At 44.7% G+C, this 14,223-nt stretch overlaps 1 protein-coding gene and 1 non-coding gene across 2 annotated transcripts; one reads left to right on the plus strand and one right to left on the minus strand.

Annotated features, from left to right (window-relative positions):
- Positions 1-265: 265 nt before the first annotated feature.
- On the minus strand, positions 266-370 carry LOC114888456. Its single transcript, XR_003791791.1, has one exon. It is a non-coding gene; the product is annotated as a U6 spliceosomal RNA (small nuclear RNA).
- An 11,335-nt stretch (positions 371-11,705) lies between these two features.
- Positions 11,706-13,842, plus strand: KCTD12 (potassium channel tetramerization domain containing 12). The gene has a single exon (XM_029210080.1). It carries the CDS (start codon positions 11,911-11,913, stop codon positions 12,889-12,891), a length of 981 nt encoding a protein of 326 aa, XP_029065913.1. The 5' UTR covers positions 11,706-11,910; the 3' UTR covers positions 12,892-13,842.
- The last annotated feature ends 381 nt before the right edge of the window (positions 13,843-14,223 follow it).

Here is a 14,223-nt window from a genome sequence, read left to right on the forward strand (position 1 = left end):
TCTTCAAGCTGGGTTTCTAGAAGTGAAATTGCTGGGGTAAAGGGAATGCATTTTTTTTAAATTGAAGTGTAGTTGATTTACAATGTTGTGTTAGTTTCTGGTGGACAGCAAAGTGATTCAGATACACACACACACATATATTCTTTTTCATATTCTTTTCCATTATGGTTCATTACAGGATATTGAATATAGTTCCCTGTGTTATACAACAGGACCTTGTTGTTTATCTGTTTTATATATAGTAATCTGTATCTGCTAATCCCCCTCAGACATGGAATGCTTCACGAATTTGCGTGTCATCTTTGTTCAGGGGCCATGCTAATCTTCTCTGTATTCTAATTTTTAGTATATGTGCTGCCGAAGTGAGCCCTAGAATTTATTTCTTAGAAAATTTTAAGTGTAAAGAAAAATTGAATAGAAAGTATAGGTCCCTGAAAATGGGAGACAAAGTTAGAAACAGCACCTGTTGTGCTCTGAAATTGTAGAATCTTAGAAATAGAAAGGAATAGAGATCACTTAGTACAGCTTCTTAACTCAAATCATGAATCCCTTCTCTGTTGCCTGTCTTTGGTGGGTGTATAGCTTAGATCTACGGTAGGAATGGGAAACCAGCTCTTGTTGAAGTGGCCTTTCCCATCAATGGGTGGCACTAGTTGTTCAAAAAGCTTTCCTTAAGCTAAACCTGAACTTTTCCTTTTAAGAACTTCTATGTGTAGGCTCTAGTTTCGCCCTTTCACTTTGTAAAGAATACAGCTGCCATGCTGCCTCTAATAGTACTCCCTTCTATGCTATTCTACTATATTCTAGGCTAAAAAAAACCACAAAAAAAACTCTTGACATTTTATATTTGTTATATGGTGGTTTTTAGGTTCCTCACAACCTTGCTTACACTCTATGAAAATACATTCATGGCTATTAAAGTAACTCTTTTTCTTTACTTATTATCATTTGTGATAAGAACACTTAACGTAAGACCTACCATTGTAGCAAAATTTTAAGTATACAGTACAGTGTTGTGAACTATAGGCACTATGACGTGCTGTAGTTCTCTAGGACATATTCATCATTTCATCAATCAACTGAAATATTGTGTCATTTGACTAATACCTCCCTGTTCCTCTCTTCTCCCAGCCCCTGGCAACCACATTCTGCTCTCTGCTTCTATGAGTTTGACTATTTTAGATTCCTTATATAAGTGATATTCTGTAGTATTTGTCCTTCTGTGCCTGGCTTATTTCGCTTAGCCTAGTGCCCTCCAGACTTATCCATGTTGTCCCCCAAATGGCATGATTTCCTTCTTTTTTTAAGGCCGAATAATATTCCATTGTATGTATATATACCACCTTTTCTTAATCTATTTATCTGTCGATGAATAGATTTAGGCAATTTATTTAGGCAATAAAAGCAAAAATAGACAAATGGGACTACATCAAAGTAAAAAACTATCGCACAGCAAAGGAAAAAGTGAACAAAACGAAAAGGCAACCAACAGAAATGGAGAACATATTTGCAAACCATATCTGATAAGAGGTTAATATCCAAAATATATGAGGAACTCCTTTACCTCAAGAGCAAAAAAACAAGTAACCCAACTAAAAAATGGGCAAAGGAATTGAATAGATATTTCTACAAAGAAGACATCCAGATGGACAAGAAATATATGAAAAGGTGCTCAACATCACTAATCATTAGAGACATGCAAATCAAGAACACAATAAAGTAACTTTAAAGAGTACGATGTCTACAATAAAACATACATAAATACCAGATGTAGTTTTACTGTCAGTAAATGTGTTTTTATTATTGCATGCTCAGCTTTTCTCTGAAACATGGGAGATTTGACTTGAATAATTTCTAAGGTCCTTTCCAGCTTTTAAAAGCTATTGTGTTTGGGTGTGTGTGCATGTGTGCGTTACAGCCATGCCATCTTATTGGCTTCTTGAACTTGCAGCTGATGCAGAGTCCCAGATAATTTTTCACGTGAAGCTCTGCTAAGCTGTATCTTAATCAGCTGCATGACTTTGCATTTACCCTTATTATATCCTCTCTTGTTTGTTCCTCTTTGTTACTGAAACCCATGTGAATGATTTTGAATGTCAGTTCCCTATTTGTTGGATTGGTTAGCCCACCAAGATCCATGTCATCTATAAATATTTTTTAGCATGATTCCCACATACGCACTTAATTTTTTATTTTGATTCATTTAGTTTTTGTTTGTTTGTTTGTGTTTTGAGGTACGGGGGCCTCTCACTGTTGTGGCCTCTCCCATTGCGGAGCACAGGCTCCGGACGCACATGCTCAGCGGCCATGGCCCACGGGCACAGCCGGTCCGCGGCATGTGGGATCTTCCCGGACCGGGGCACGAACCCGTGTCCCCTGCATTGGCAGGCGGACTCTCAACCACTGCGCCACCAGGGAAGCCCAATTCATTTAGTTTTGATTAACTTAGTTGTTGATAAATTAAAAGTTCAGTAGAAAAGTGCTAAAACAAAATCTTATTTCTAGCTTTTCTCTTCAGTTTGCCATTGTTCCATTCATCAACAATCTTTGAATAGACCTGTCTTATCAACAATGCGTCCATCTAATTGAAACTATTATCTAGCTTACATTTCTCATTGTCCAAAAAGATATCATGAATGAACTGGGAAATCCTTGCAAAAATATAATATACTGTGTCCACAGTATTACTACAGTTCATGAGATTAATAATGCTGTCCAAGAAGGGAAAGTATTTTGTTTGACCTGACTTACTCAGGGTGAGCTCATATTGTCTCCAGAAGGCAATTCTCGCTCGCTCTCTCTTTCTCTCCCTCTCTCTCTCTCTCCCCCTCTCTCTCAAAAGGTCAAAAACAGTCTATTTAATCATCCATTATGGAATTTTTATGGGGAGGAATGTTAAGTTTTCTTGTCTCTATTTTCTGGGAACCATCTTTTCTCTCTTCTTGGAAAGCAGAACATTTGATTGTCTCATTCATGAGTAGGAAAGGTCAACCCTTTGACATGCTGTTCATATAGATGGAAGACATAGAAAGATCTGTAGGGGGTGGGAAAAGTGATTTTCGGAGGGAATTTGGGCATTGTCAGTTTAGTTACAAAATGCTTCCTTCCTCTGTGATCGCTTCCTGCTTTTTGAATAGAGGCATAATAAATGATACATAATAGATTAATAAATAATAGAGAATATCTTCATCAATGATTGAGCATTTATGTACCTTATGCAGTGTATCCGAAAAACCTAGCTTAGCTCTACTCATGGTACTATCAATACAGTAGAGGGTCTCCTCCACTCCCAAACTAATAAAGCTGAGAGTGGAACTCCCATAGTTCCTCTGTCAAAAACAGCTTGGACTCCACAAGTCTGTCTGAAACTTAATCATAAGTACAGGGGGACTAAGAAGACTAAACCATAGATGCTCTTACACTAAACACGAGTATAGTATCAGTTTTTTACAGCTTATGAAGCTGTGGCTTCTTGCTGATGAATAGGCATCTTTCCTCAAAAGAAGCTCAGTTTCACTTCCAATAAAACACTGCTTGGAAATTATGATGGTTAATGTTATGTGTCAGCTTAGCTAGATTGTGGTGCCCAGCTGTCTGGTCAAACACTAGTCTAGATGTTGCTGCAATGGTATTTTGAAGACACGATTAACACTTACAAATTAGTTAGCTTTAAGTGGATTATCCTTGATAATGCAGGTGGGCCTCATCCAGTCAACTGAAGGCCATAAGAACAAAAAACTGATGTTTCTCGGAGAAGAAGGAATTCCACGTCAATGTAGCGTAGAGATCCTGCCTGAGTTTCCATCTTCCCTGCCTGCCCTACAGATTTTAGACTTAAGACTGCAACTTCAACTCTTGCCTGAATTTGCAGCCTACTGGTTTGCCCTACAGACATCAGACTTACCAGCCTCCACAATTATGTGAGACAATTCTTTAAAATGAATCAACCTCTCTCTCTGTATATCTATCATTTCATAGATATAGATACAACTATATATACAGACATCTATCCTATTTGTTCTGTTTCTTTTTTTTTATTATTATTATTTTTTTTTTTGCGGTACGCGGGCCTCTCATTGTTGTGGCCTCTCCCATTGTGGAGCACAGGCTCCGGATGCACAGGCTCAGCGGCCATGGCTCACAGGCCCAGCCGCTCTGCGGCATGTGGGATCCTCCCGAACCGGGGCACGAACCCGCGTCCCCTGCATCGGCAGGCGGACTCCCAACCACTGCACCACCAGGGAAGCCCGGTTCTGCTTCTTTAGAGAATACTGAGTGACAAGGAAGGTAACTTCCCTCCCTATGATCTGCATATGTGACATGTGGAACTCCTGATGGCTCCTGCCATTACTGGCCACTCACTTTGATATTTCATACTTTCTCATAAATCATGGACCATCCATGACTTCCAGGAAGATCAGGCACATAGCAGCCACTTCATAAATACTTGAAGGGATGTTGAATACAACATAAGGAGGAACTAAACATCCCCTGCACTGTTGGTATTTCTTCCAGTAATATCTGCTACAGTGATGCAGTCTGCATTTGTGTCTTCCTCCTGTGCCTCATCACAGCCTGGGAGATATGGGGAACCACCACAGTTGCCCTTGGGGATGGCATTCTTGCTGCTCTGCCCTCTTTAGTCTTGGATCTTCATCAGTTCCTGAAGGAAGTCACTCTCTTAGGATTCTGAGGACATCTGGAGATTCTTAGGCCCCTCCTTACAAGGACCTCTGCCCATTTCTACCTAGACTTTCTCTCCCAGGTGTTGCCAATGGCAGGCTGAGTTTTTAGTTAGAGATAAAACTAAGCTATGTTAGTAACTGTCACTTGAGATGCAAAGACTAGGATGAGAAATAAGCTCTGAAATGGAGAGTCCCAAGCTATCTAGATTTTGATTACATCTTCCAACCAAAGAGCAAGTTTGTGAGAAATGACTGACTCCTGGGAAGAGTGAGGAACTGCAGATGAAATGCTATTGACCCTGGTCCACTATAGATACTACTGAAGAGATGTCATCCAAGAAAAAGAAATAAAGCTAGGAGGAGAGCAAGGAAAGCACACTCAACAAGAAACTGTTTGGGTTACAGAAGTCAATGGAAACGGGGGAGTGGGAGGGTAGAGGCAGAAACTTATGTTTATGATGTGTCCGTTATGTGCTGGACAGTGTGAAATGAAATGCTTTATATCATCTCATTTAACTTCACAGGAGTCTGGTGAAACAGGTGTTTTTGCTCCATTATAAGATAAAGATCTAAAGTTCAGAATATTTAAATAACTTCACCCAGTATCTCAGATTTTAAGTAACAAGGCCAGAAGAAGAACATAGGTTCATCCAACTCCAATGTGTATGATTTACTCATCTATACTTTACTGTAAGAAAAGAAACCTATTTTCTAAAAACAAATCCTATTACGTAATATAAATTTAAAGTTTAGCATAGTTTGAGGCCATTTCCCTACTGTGAAATATTATGCATATTTCTGGAAAGCAAACTGGGGAAAGGGTGTTTTTCCCCCCCTTAATTATATCAAACAAATGATCTTACAATTACATAAGTAGTTGCCCATTATGTGAAAATGTTTATATACATAGTTACATATGTACACACAGTGAAATATGCAGACTTTCTGGAACCACATATTAAAATCTTTGAAGTTGAATCAGCCTTTCTTCTTTCTGAGTAACCTAAACTCAATGCCATTCAGCTGATTAGGGAATTCCAGGGATGAGATCTTTAAATAAAACCCAATGTCAAAAGGTGATAGTCTAGTCTTTACTGATTGTCTGACAATCATTACTTTAGTTTCACACTCATGAAAACTGGCTTTGTCCTAATTATTCTCAGGCATGTGGGTGTGTCCTGCAGTGTGGTGCCCTGTATTACAGCCTTGTAAAAAGCGATCAACCCAAAATTTGGCATAGGTGTAAATTAATGAAATAATATTCTTGTGTAAACTAGCCCTGAAGAAAATTCCTAAACAGATATGCCAAAAGTGGTGGGTGATTCTGACATCTCTCAAATAAGCCTAGAGTCCCCAAGGTGATTATCCTGAGTGCCAGCCCTCATTGGGGGTATTAATGGAGCAGATTTGATAGGGCTGCTAAGGAGTTTGAAGAGCACTGAATGAGGAGTCAGGAAGCATCCATTTGCATCCCAGCTACCTGAAAGGCACCATTTGCATTCTGGTGCTACCTGAGAGGCAATGTCAGTCACTAACCTTTCTGAGATTCTTTCTTCATTTGTGACACTGTTGAATAACATCCTCCAAAGTTGTGATCATCAAGTGAACCTGACAATATGAAAGCCCTCGAAACAGTGAAGCACTAGAATACAATGTGATAACTCATTTATAATTAACCTCTAGGTTTAATATCACAATTTGAAACCAAAACCCTCAGATTCACATGAAACATCAGTGATGTTAATAATTAGCCTCTGTCAGAAATTCCAGAATCACCCATGTGCATGAGGGCCAGTTATTTTTGTGCTCAGTGTGACATCTAACGCCAGAGTAGAATACATTTGTTCAATTTTACAAGCTCCAGAAGACCAGTAGATACTACTTGCTTTTGAATACTAGAACCTAGGTCTCAACAGTTTCCATGGACTCACTTTATCCTAGTCCACAGTAAATGAGATCAGAATAAAACTGAGTAAACATACCAGAAACCTGGTGCTTTGTAAACCATCATGGTATTTTAGAGAGCCAGAAGTAAAATCATATATTTATTGTGTGTAGGACTCGGGTGAAGAGTAGGACAACAATGTGTCCATTCTGTCTGTGGGCTTAGTATGTCCTTGGAGATTCTTACTTGAGGCAGGATTGTGCCATCGATAGAAGGAGAAATGAGAGCCAAGGATTTAACTCCTTCCTAATCCTAATTCTTTCACAGTAGCTACTTTGAGTTTCTGGTTACCAGTCCTGTAGATCGTAAGTCCATGGACGTTAGAACACCATTCTTGTGCTTAGCAGGGCTAAATGGCTGCATTATCTTGGTCCCATTACCTAACCTCTCTTTGCCTTGGGCTCATCATCTGTAAAGTGGGGAAAATCATAGAACCTATTTCTTTCCTACATATAAAGCATTCATAGAAGCGTTTTTATATACATAGTTACGTACACACACACACAGTATTTAAAAGCACAGATTTTAAAGTTAGACCGCCTGGGTTCAAATCCCAGCTCCACCACTCATTTGCTCTTCTAAAAATCAGGTAATAACAGTACCAACCCCATGGAGTTATCGTGAAGATTAAACGTGCTAATACTCATATAGTTCTATTAACTGGGCTGGCACATAGTAAGTGCTATATAAACGCTTGCTATCATATTATTACCTGTTTCCTGGAAAAGCTTCAGATACTGTTTATAAGAATATGGAAATAAAAATTTCCAACATTATTAATTTTTGTTTCTCTGGTTCTCTTAGGTATAAAAATCATATAATAGTGATGTTGGAATTTACTTTCTAGACCTAGTATTTCGGCAGTGTCCCTCACATAACATTTTCACTCTCTTTTTTAAAGATTAGTTATTGGCATATCTTTTACCAGATCTTCATTAAGATCATTTTATCCCCTGGTTCATTTAAGCTTAATGTTATTTAATCTCTCTGTGTCTAATTCTTTTCTCTCCCTGAATGCAAAAAGTCAATGATTTTTAAAGCCTGCATACAGATAAGATGCACACATATTGGGAGGATGATGAATGAGCTAAACACTTGTTTGGGACAATTTCTGATTCTGTCTCTTCTCCCCTTTCCTCACAGCATTCATTTTAATGTTTCTGCCATTCATTTATTCATTCAGTATTTACTGAGTAGACTTGTCAAGCATGATAGACAGTAGAAAATACTGATTCTGACACTTGAATGGTGTTTTACAGCTTACAGACCGTTTTCACATATATTAAATTTATTCAATCCTCAGAGGCACTCACTTCATTTCACCCCAGTTCTTCCCCCCCTTTTAACTTTATATTTCTCGTAATCTTCCTCATTTCTTTCTTAAATCTTTGGTGTTCAGAATACTTACTACGTGCAGTGGAGGTAGGGTGGGAAGCTGATTGGAAGGCAATAGGTGGGGGAAGAGATACAAATCAGATGAGAATGTAGGTCCAGAGATGTTTCCAATACCCTACACTTTAGGATAAAAGGACAGCTGTCTGTTATATAGGAAAGTACATACACAGTCGCTTGAAAAGAAACAATGACCATCAACGTATCCATCACTAGAAGCTGGATTGAGATGAGACACAGAGCTAGTGGCTTCCCCAATCGTCCCTTATCCTCTGACAATTAAGCATATTTAACCTTTTGAAGAAGCTAAAGAGTTATGGCCCCTCCCTTCCTCTATAAACACTCAGGCCTTTAAGTCCCAGCATTAAAGTTCCCTATTTTATTTCCTCTCGAATTTCATGACACCATCCAGTAGGCAGGAAATAGAACATACAAAATTAAGCAGAAAATTATTCCTTCAGTCTCACATCACCTGTTTCATTCATTATTATTCCTTTCATGCACAACTGAGACTTCTGTAAGGAAATCCTGATGGCTTCCTGCAGTAGAACAGCCTATGGAGGATGAATATGTTAAGTGATGGAGAATGAAGGTGGTGTCTAGGGCTGCAGTATGGCTCACATTTGAGCTTGTGCTGATCTCTTCAAGGGCACTCTGGAGATACAAGCAGATGGTACAATAGACACACTTCTACTGTGAGATGTACCAAAATCATTCCTAACCCAGACTCCTTTCACTTGCTTTGCCCTCTGCCTGGAATGTTCTTCCTCCAGAACTTCTCATGGCTTTCTTGCTTATTATTCAGCTCAAATGCCACTTTCGTGGAGAGGCTCCCAGCCAGTCTATATAAACTAGTATCCCTGTACTCAGTCCCTCTGTCTCATTTCATACTTTTATTTTCTTCATGGCATTTATCTCTACCTGAAGTAGATTTACTCATCTATATATTTATTATCTGTCTCCCTCACAAGCCTGGAAGCTCCAAGAAAGCAGAGATTATTTTTTTTTAACATGTTGCCTAGAACATAGTAGTAGACCTTTAATAAATATTGGTGGAATAAACAAGTGGGAAACAGATATTTATCCAATGTCTATTATATGACAGTTCTGTTCTAGGCACTGGGGATGTGGTGATGAATCAAGCAAACCCAAATCTATGCTCTCTTGGACTTTATATTCTAATGCAGGGAAACAAACAGTAAACAACTAAAGCAGGGAAATGGATGCTGCTTGGGCGGAGTTGTGCTATATTAAATAGGGTGATCAAGGGAAGGTCTTGCTGCAGAGGCCTGAAGAAGGTGAGAAGGGAGACACCTGAACAAGATGAGGAAGATAAGAGGGGGAGGGGAAGTGAGTCTTTCAGCAAAGGGAGCAGGGAGTGCAAAGGCCCTGAGCAAACAGTAGGGGGTGGGGGTAATGTGGTTAAAGCATGGAGCTCCTGGGAGAGTGGCAGGGGACAGGTCTGAGAGGTTCTGGTGGGACAGCTCCAATCTTGTAGAGTATTGTAAGCAATGAAAGTACTTTGGTTTTTACTTTTGGTGAGATGGGAAGCCAGTGAGGGGCTTTGGTCACAGTGACATGATCTGACTTAGGTTATAATAGGATCTCTCTTTTTGTTCTGGTGATAAGAGACTGTAGGAGGCAAAAGTGGAAGCAGTTAGGAGGCCAGTGCAAAAGGTGATGGGTGGCTTGGTCCCGGGTGATGGCAGGGAGGTGGTGAAACATGTTAATAGCCTGGAAGAATTCTGAAGGCAGAACTGACAGGATTTGCTGATATGATGAACAAAGTAATGATACAAAAATATGTACGGAATTGATATGAAAAAGGCTTTTCTTGGATTTACAAAAAAAGAGACTGGTTTCTTTAGGGCTTTGACACTGATATTACAAGTAGTAGCCCAGCCGCCTAGAAATTCAGCTTTGGAACTTGGAACTTTTGTGTCAGCTATTATTTATACCAAAGAACAAACAAAAAAAGAGTGGTCAAATATATTCAGTATCACAGTCTGTACTTGCAGTTAAGTGAGCTGGTCTTACTGGATCTTATTTCAGTACACTGACATGGATGACTGTTCAGCAGACATAAACATTTCAAAGTACCAATGACACACATCCACGAGGAGACTGTAAAGCTCATCGGGTAGTTACACAAAAGGTGAAACATTATTATCAAGAACAAAGATCTCGCCTGATTTATACTGATTGACAGTCTGTACTTCAAACCGATCTGATAACTGCTCACACTTCTGACCCTTGCCTACCGGGGTACACGGCAAAGCTCTGCGGAGCCTATTCCGTCTTACATTATTCTTCTACCCGGCGCGGCCGAATGAATAGCTGGTGCACAACAAATAACCATTGACTTGATGATTGCTAAACATTCTTCACTACCCTCTCTTCCGTCCTCATTCTGCAGTGCTCAGGAAGCTATTTACCAAAGTCAGAGATTAGATAATCACTCACAGACGCGTAATGTCAGAATGTGTTGGGCGTTAGGGCACGTGGAAGGGGCCATCCGAAGCCCCACCCACCTGAGAAGTCAGGGAAGCTTTCGCGGCGGCGGAGACCTGGGTGCTGCATTGTGAAGGGCGAATACGAGTGCGAAGGAAGAGGACCGGAAGGGATCTAGAGCGGGCCTTCAAGTGTACAAGGACCCTGAGGCTAGAGGGTACTCGGAAAGGGCTAAACAGAGTGACCCAGGCCCGCGGGAGAGCGGGTGCGCCTGGATCTTTGGGAGGATAAAGACGCAGGGTTTGAAAGGTAGGTTTTCTAAATTATATTTGATCTTCAAACCCTCCGAGTTCCATAGCGCGATTCACCCGGGGCTGATAGGGCCGCGGACACGTAGCTTTCCCTTAGGCCTCACAGTACATGCCCCTTCAGCTTGGCCAAAAAGCGGGGGTGGGGGAAGGTCGCGTCCGCCACCGGGAGGGGAACACGCCCCGAAGTCACTCCTTGAACTCACCCAAGTTCCCCTTTTGCCATTTCCTCCAATTTTGAGGTCTCCCAACTAATGAGTTTGCCATTTTACCCAGAAAATAAACTATGGGAGAGCGTTCTACAGCAGGATACCGAGGTTAGCTTTTTGTTTCTAGGGTCTTTACGAGGCTACTCGTACGCGCGAACAAAATCTAGCTGCCTCCAGGCCGGGGCGGCCCCACCGCCTCTCCAGATTTTTTGGGCTCTCTCTAGAACTTTCAGCAACGAGACGAGCCGCGTGTGCAAAGCGTCTAGTCTCCGGGGGCAGCCAGGCCCTTCCACTCCCCGGGTCGGGGGAGCCGGAAAGTTCACGTGCTCCTTCCACAGTCTCCGGCTGCAGTTAGGAGGAGAGGGGGCGCAGTGACTGCCCCTCCAAAGAAGGTTCGTCTTCCGAAGCGGCCAAGCCCAGGTTCTGTCCGCTTTGGAAGAGGAAGAAAGTTGGGCAGGAGCGGGAAGGGGCTAGAGCGCCGGGCGAGGAGGCGGTAGGGAAGTCGGGGTGTCCCGGCGGCGCGCGAGCCGGGGTGGAGCCAGCAGCCGGCCGCGGCGTCAGCGTTTCAGATGCAAATCGCTTCCCCGCCCCACCACCCCCTCCCGCCCTGGGAGCGAGGCTCCGCCGCTCCGCAGCCGCCCCCGCCTTCTGCGCGCCGCGGCGCCCGGCTCTACTTAAGCAGCGCCCTGGTCGCCACCCGGCACTCCCCTGAAGCGCGCGGGCGAGGCGGGAGGAGTGCAGCGGGGCTCGCGGGGGCGCACAGAGGCGCGCTCGCATCGTGCGCTCGGCTCCGCGCGGCTCTCGGTAGCAGCGGCGGGCCGGGGCGCAGGGCTGAACGAGCGTCCGAGAAAGGCGGCGGCGGCTGATCCGGCGCGCGGCCCGGCTCTCGGCCACTGCCCTAGCCCGGCCACCTCTTGGCCATGGCTCTGGCGGACAGCACTCGTGGACTACCCAACGGGGGTGGTGGCGGCGGCAGCGGCTCCTCGTCGTCCTCGGCTGAGCCGCCGCTCTTTCCCGACATCGTGGAGCTGAACGTGGGGGGCCAGGTGTATGTGACCCGGCGCTGCACGGTGGTGTCGGTTCCCGACTCGTTGCTCTGGCGCATGTTCACGCAGCAGCAGCCGCAGGAGCTGGCCCGGGACAGCAAAGGCCGCTTCTTTCTAGACCGAGACGGCTTCCTCTTCCGCTACATCTTGGATTACCTGCGGGACTTGCAGCTCGTGCTGCCTGACTACTTCCCCGAGCGCAGCCGGCTGCAGCGCGAGGCCGAGTACTTCGAGCTGCCGGAGCTCGTGCGCCGCCTCGGGGAGCCCCAGCAGCCCGGCCCCGGGCCGCCGCCGCCGCACTCGCGGCGCGGGGTGCAGAAGGAGGGCTCGCTGGGCGACGAGCTGCTGCCGCTCGGCTACGCGGAGCCTGAGCAGCAGGAGGGCGCCTCGGCTGGGGCGCCGTCGCCCACCCTGGAGGTGGCTAGCCGCAGCCCGTCGGGGGGCGCGGCCGGCCCGCTGCTCACGCCGTCCCAGTCGTTGGACGGCAGCCGACGTTCGGGCTACATCACCATCGGCTACCGCGGCTCCTACACCATCGGGCGGGACGCGCAGGCGGACGCCAAGTTCCGGCGAGTGGCGCGCATCACCGTGTGCGGCAAGACATCGCTGGCCAAGGAGGTGTTCGGGGACACCCTGAACGAGAGCCGGGACCCCGACCGGCCTCCGGAGCGCTACACCTCGCGCTATTACCTCAAGTTCAACTTCCTGGAGCAGGCCTTCGACAAGCTGTCCGAGTCGGGCTTCCACATGGTGGCGTGCAGTTCCACGGGCACCTGCGCCTTCGCCAGCAGCACCGATCAGAACGAGGACAAGATCTGGACCAGCTACACCGAGTACGTCTTCTGCAGAGAGTGAACTCCCCACACCCTCTTGCGACTCCAGCGCGCCCATTCCCTCTGCTTCTTGCCGGGGAGAGGGCTATAGATTTCCCCTCCCACCCCACGTTCTCCCATTCCCCTGTTCCCCACCTGCGGTAGACCCACTGACCCCTCACTTTAGTACCTGCAGCCACAGGTCCTCTCGGCTTCTTCGTCTTCTCTGGACCCCACTAAAAGAGAGCGCCCAGACGTACCTCTCCACCCCATGCTTCCTCTGCCCCCGGCCTCAAACCACCCCTCCCCCGGATTGTCCTTCAGCCTGGATGTAGTGGGGCAGTGTGGCTACAAAGTCACCTAGTACCTGGGAATGACTGAATTGTTCCGAACTTAACTGGACCCCGTCCAGCGTATAGAAGATTCCTTGAAATCTTCTCAAGCCCTGATGACTCATTCGCGGTTTAAGAGAGAGAATTGGTAGCAGTGTGTGGGAATAGTTTTGAAAGGTCATTTATTGCGTAGTCTTTTGACCCTCTTTAAAGGTGAAGTTTTAGAAGGCTGATTGGAAGACTCCAGAGCTGGAATTAGGATCCCGCGGAGGCCGTTCAGGGACTATAAATGAATAAAGTTTTGAAAAGTTACAGGTAGAAGTAGGAGAAGAATATGGTGATGGCATAATGAAGGAGCGTTTGGTTTCTGTGCAGATTTAAAGGTCTTCGCCTGTGGTTTAAACTTGTAGAAAGTTCCCCTCCTGCCTGAAGAGGCACCCTTTCTCCTGGGCTCACCGCCAGAAGCCCTTGGTTCGACTGCTTGACATGGCACCCGTTATTGGCAAGAGGGGGAAAGAGAGAATGACAGCTCAGGTCGCCGAGCATTGCGGGAGGTCACCTGGCTGTGACTGTAAACGGAGCTGGGTAGTAATGCACGTCGTGGGTATTAAGAAAACCTGTATTATTGCAGTGACTGTCAGTAGGACCTTAGCTCTTAAGCCTTGGGGGGTGGGGTGGGGAGGGAGGAAGGAGGGTAGGCGGGGTGGGAAGGGAGGAGCGGATATACTCATTTATTATTTGAAAGTTGGAAGTTTGTACTGTCCGTCTGAGTACATGCACATTAACAAAATAGCACACGAAAACATGCAAAGCATTTTGTAAAGGTGAATCACAGATCTCCTCTCACCTGGCAGTTTATTGAACTAACTGTTTTGCTGATACTTATATAACCTAACCAAAGAGTTACCCAGTAGGGTTTTAGTTTTTGAACTTTATTTTCTTGTTGATTATAAGTCCTGATTTTAAAATCTATTTCCTTGAACAAAATATGTTGATTTAGGTTACTTAGACTTAAGTTCTCTTATTAAAAATCCTAACTGTCT

The sequence above is a fragment of the Monodon monoceros genome, unplaced genomic scaffold, assembly GCF_005190385.1.
Source record: "Monodon monoceros isolate NGI ecotype Baffin Bay Population unplaced genomic scaffold, NGI_Narwhal_1 Super_Scaffold_8, whole genome shotgun sequence".
Classification (NCBI taxonomy): domain Eukaryota; kingdom Metazoa; phylum Chordata; class Mammalia; order Artiodactyla; family Monodontidae; genus Monodon; species Monodon monoceros.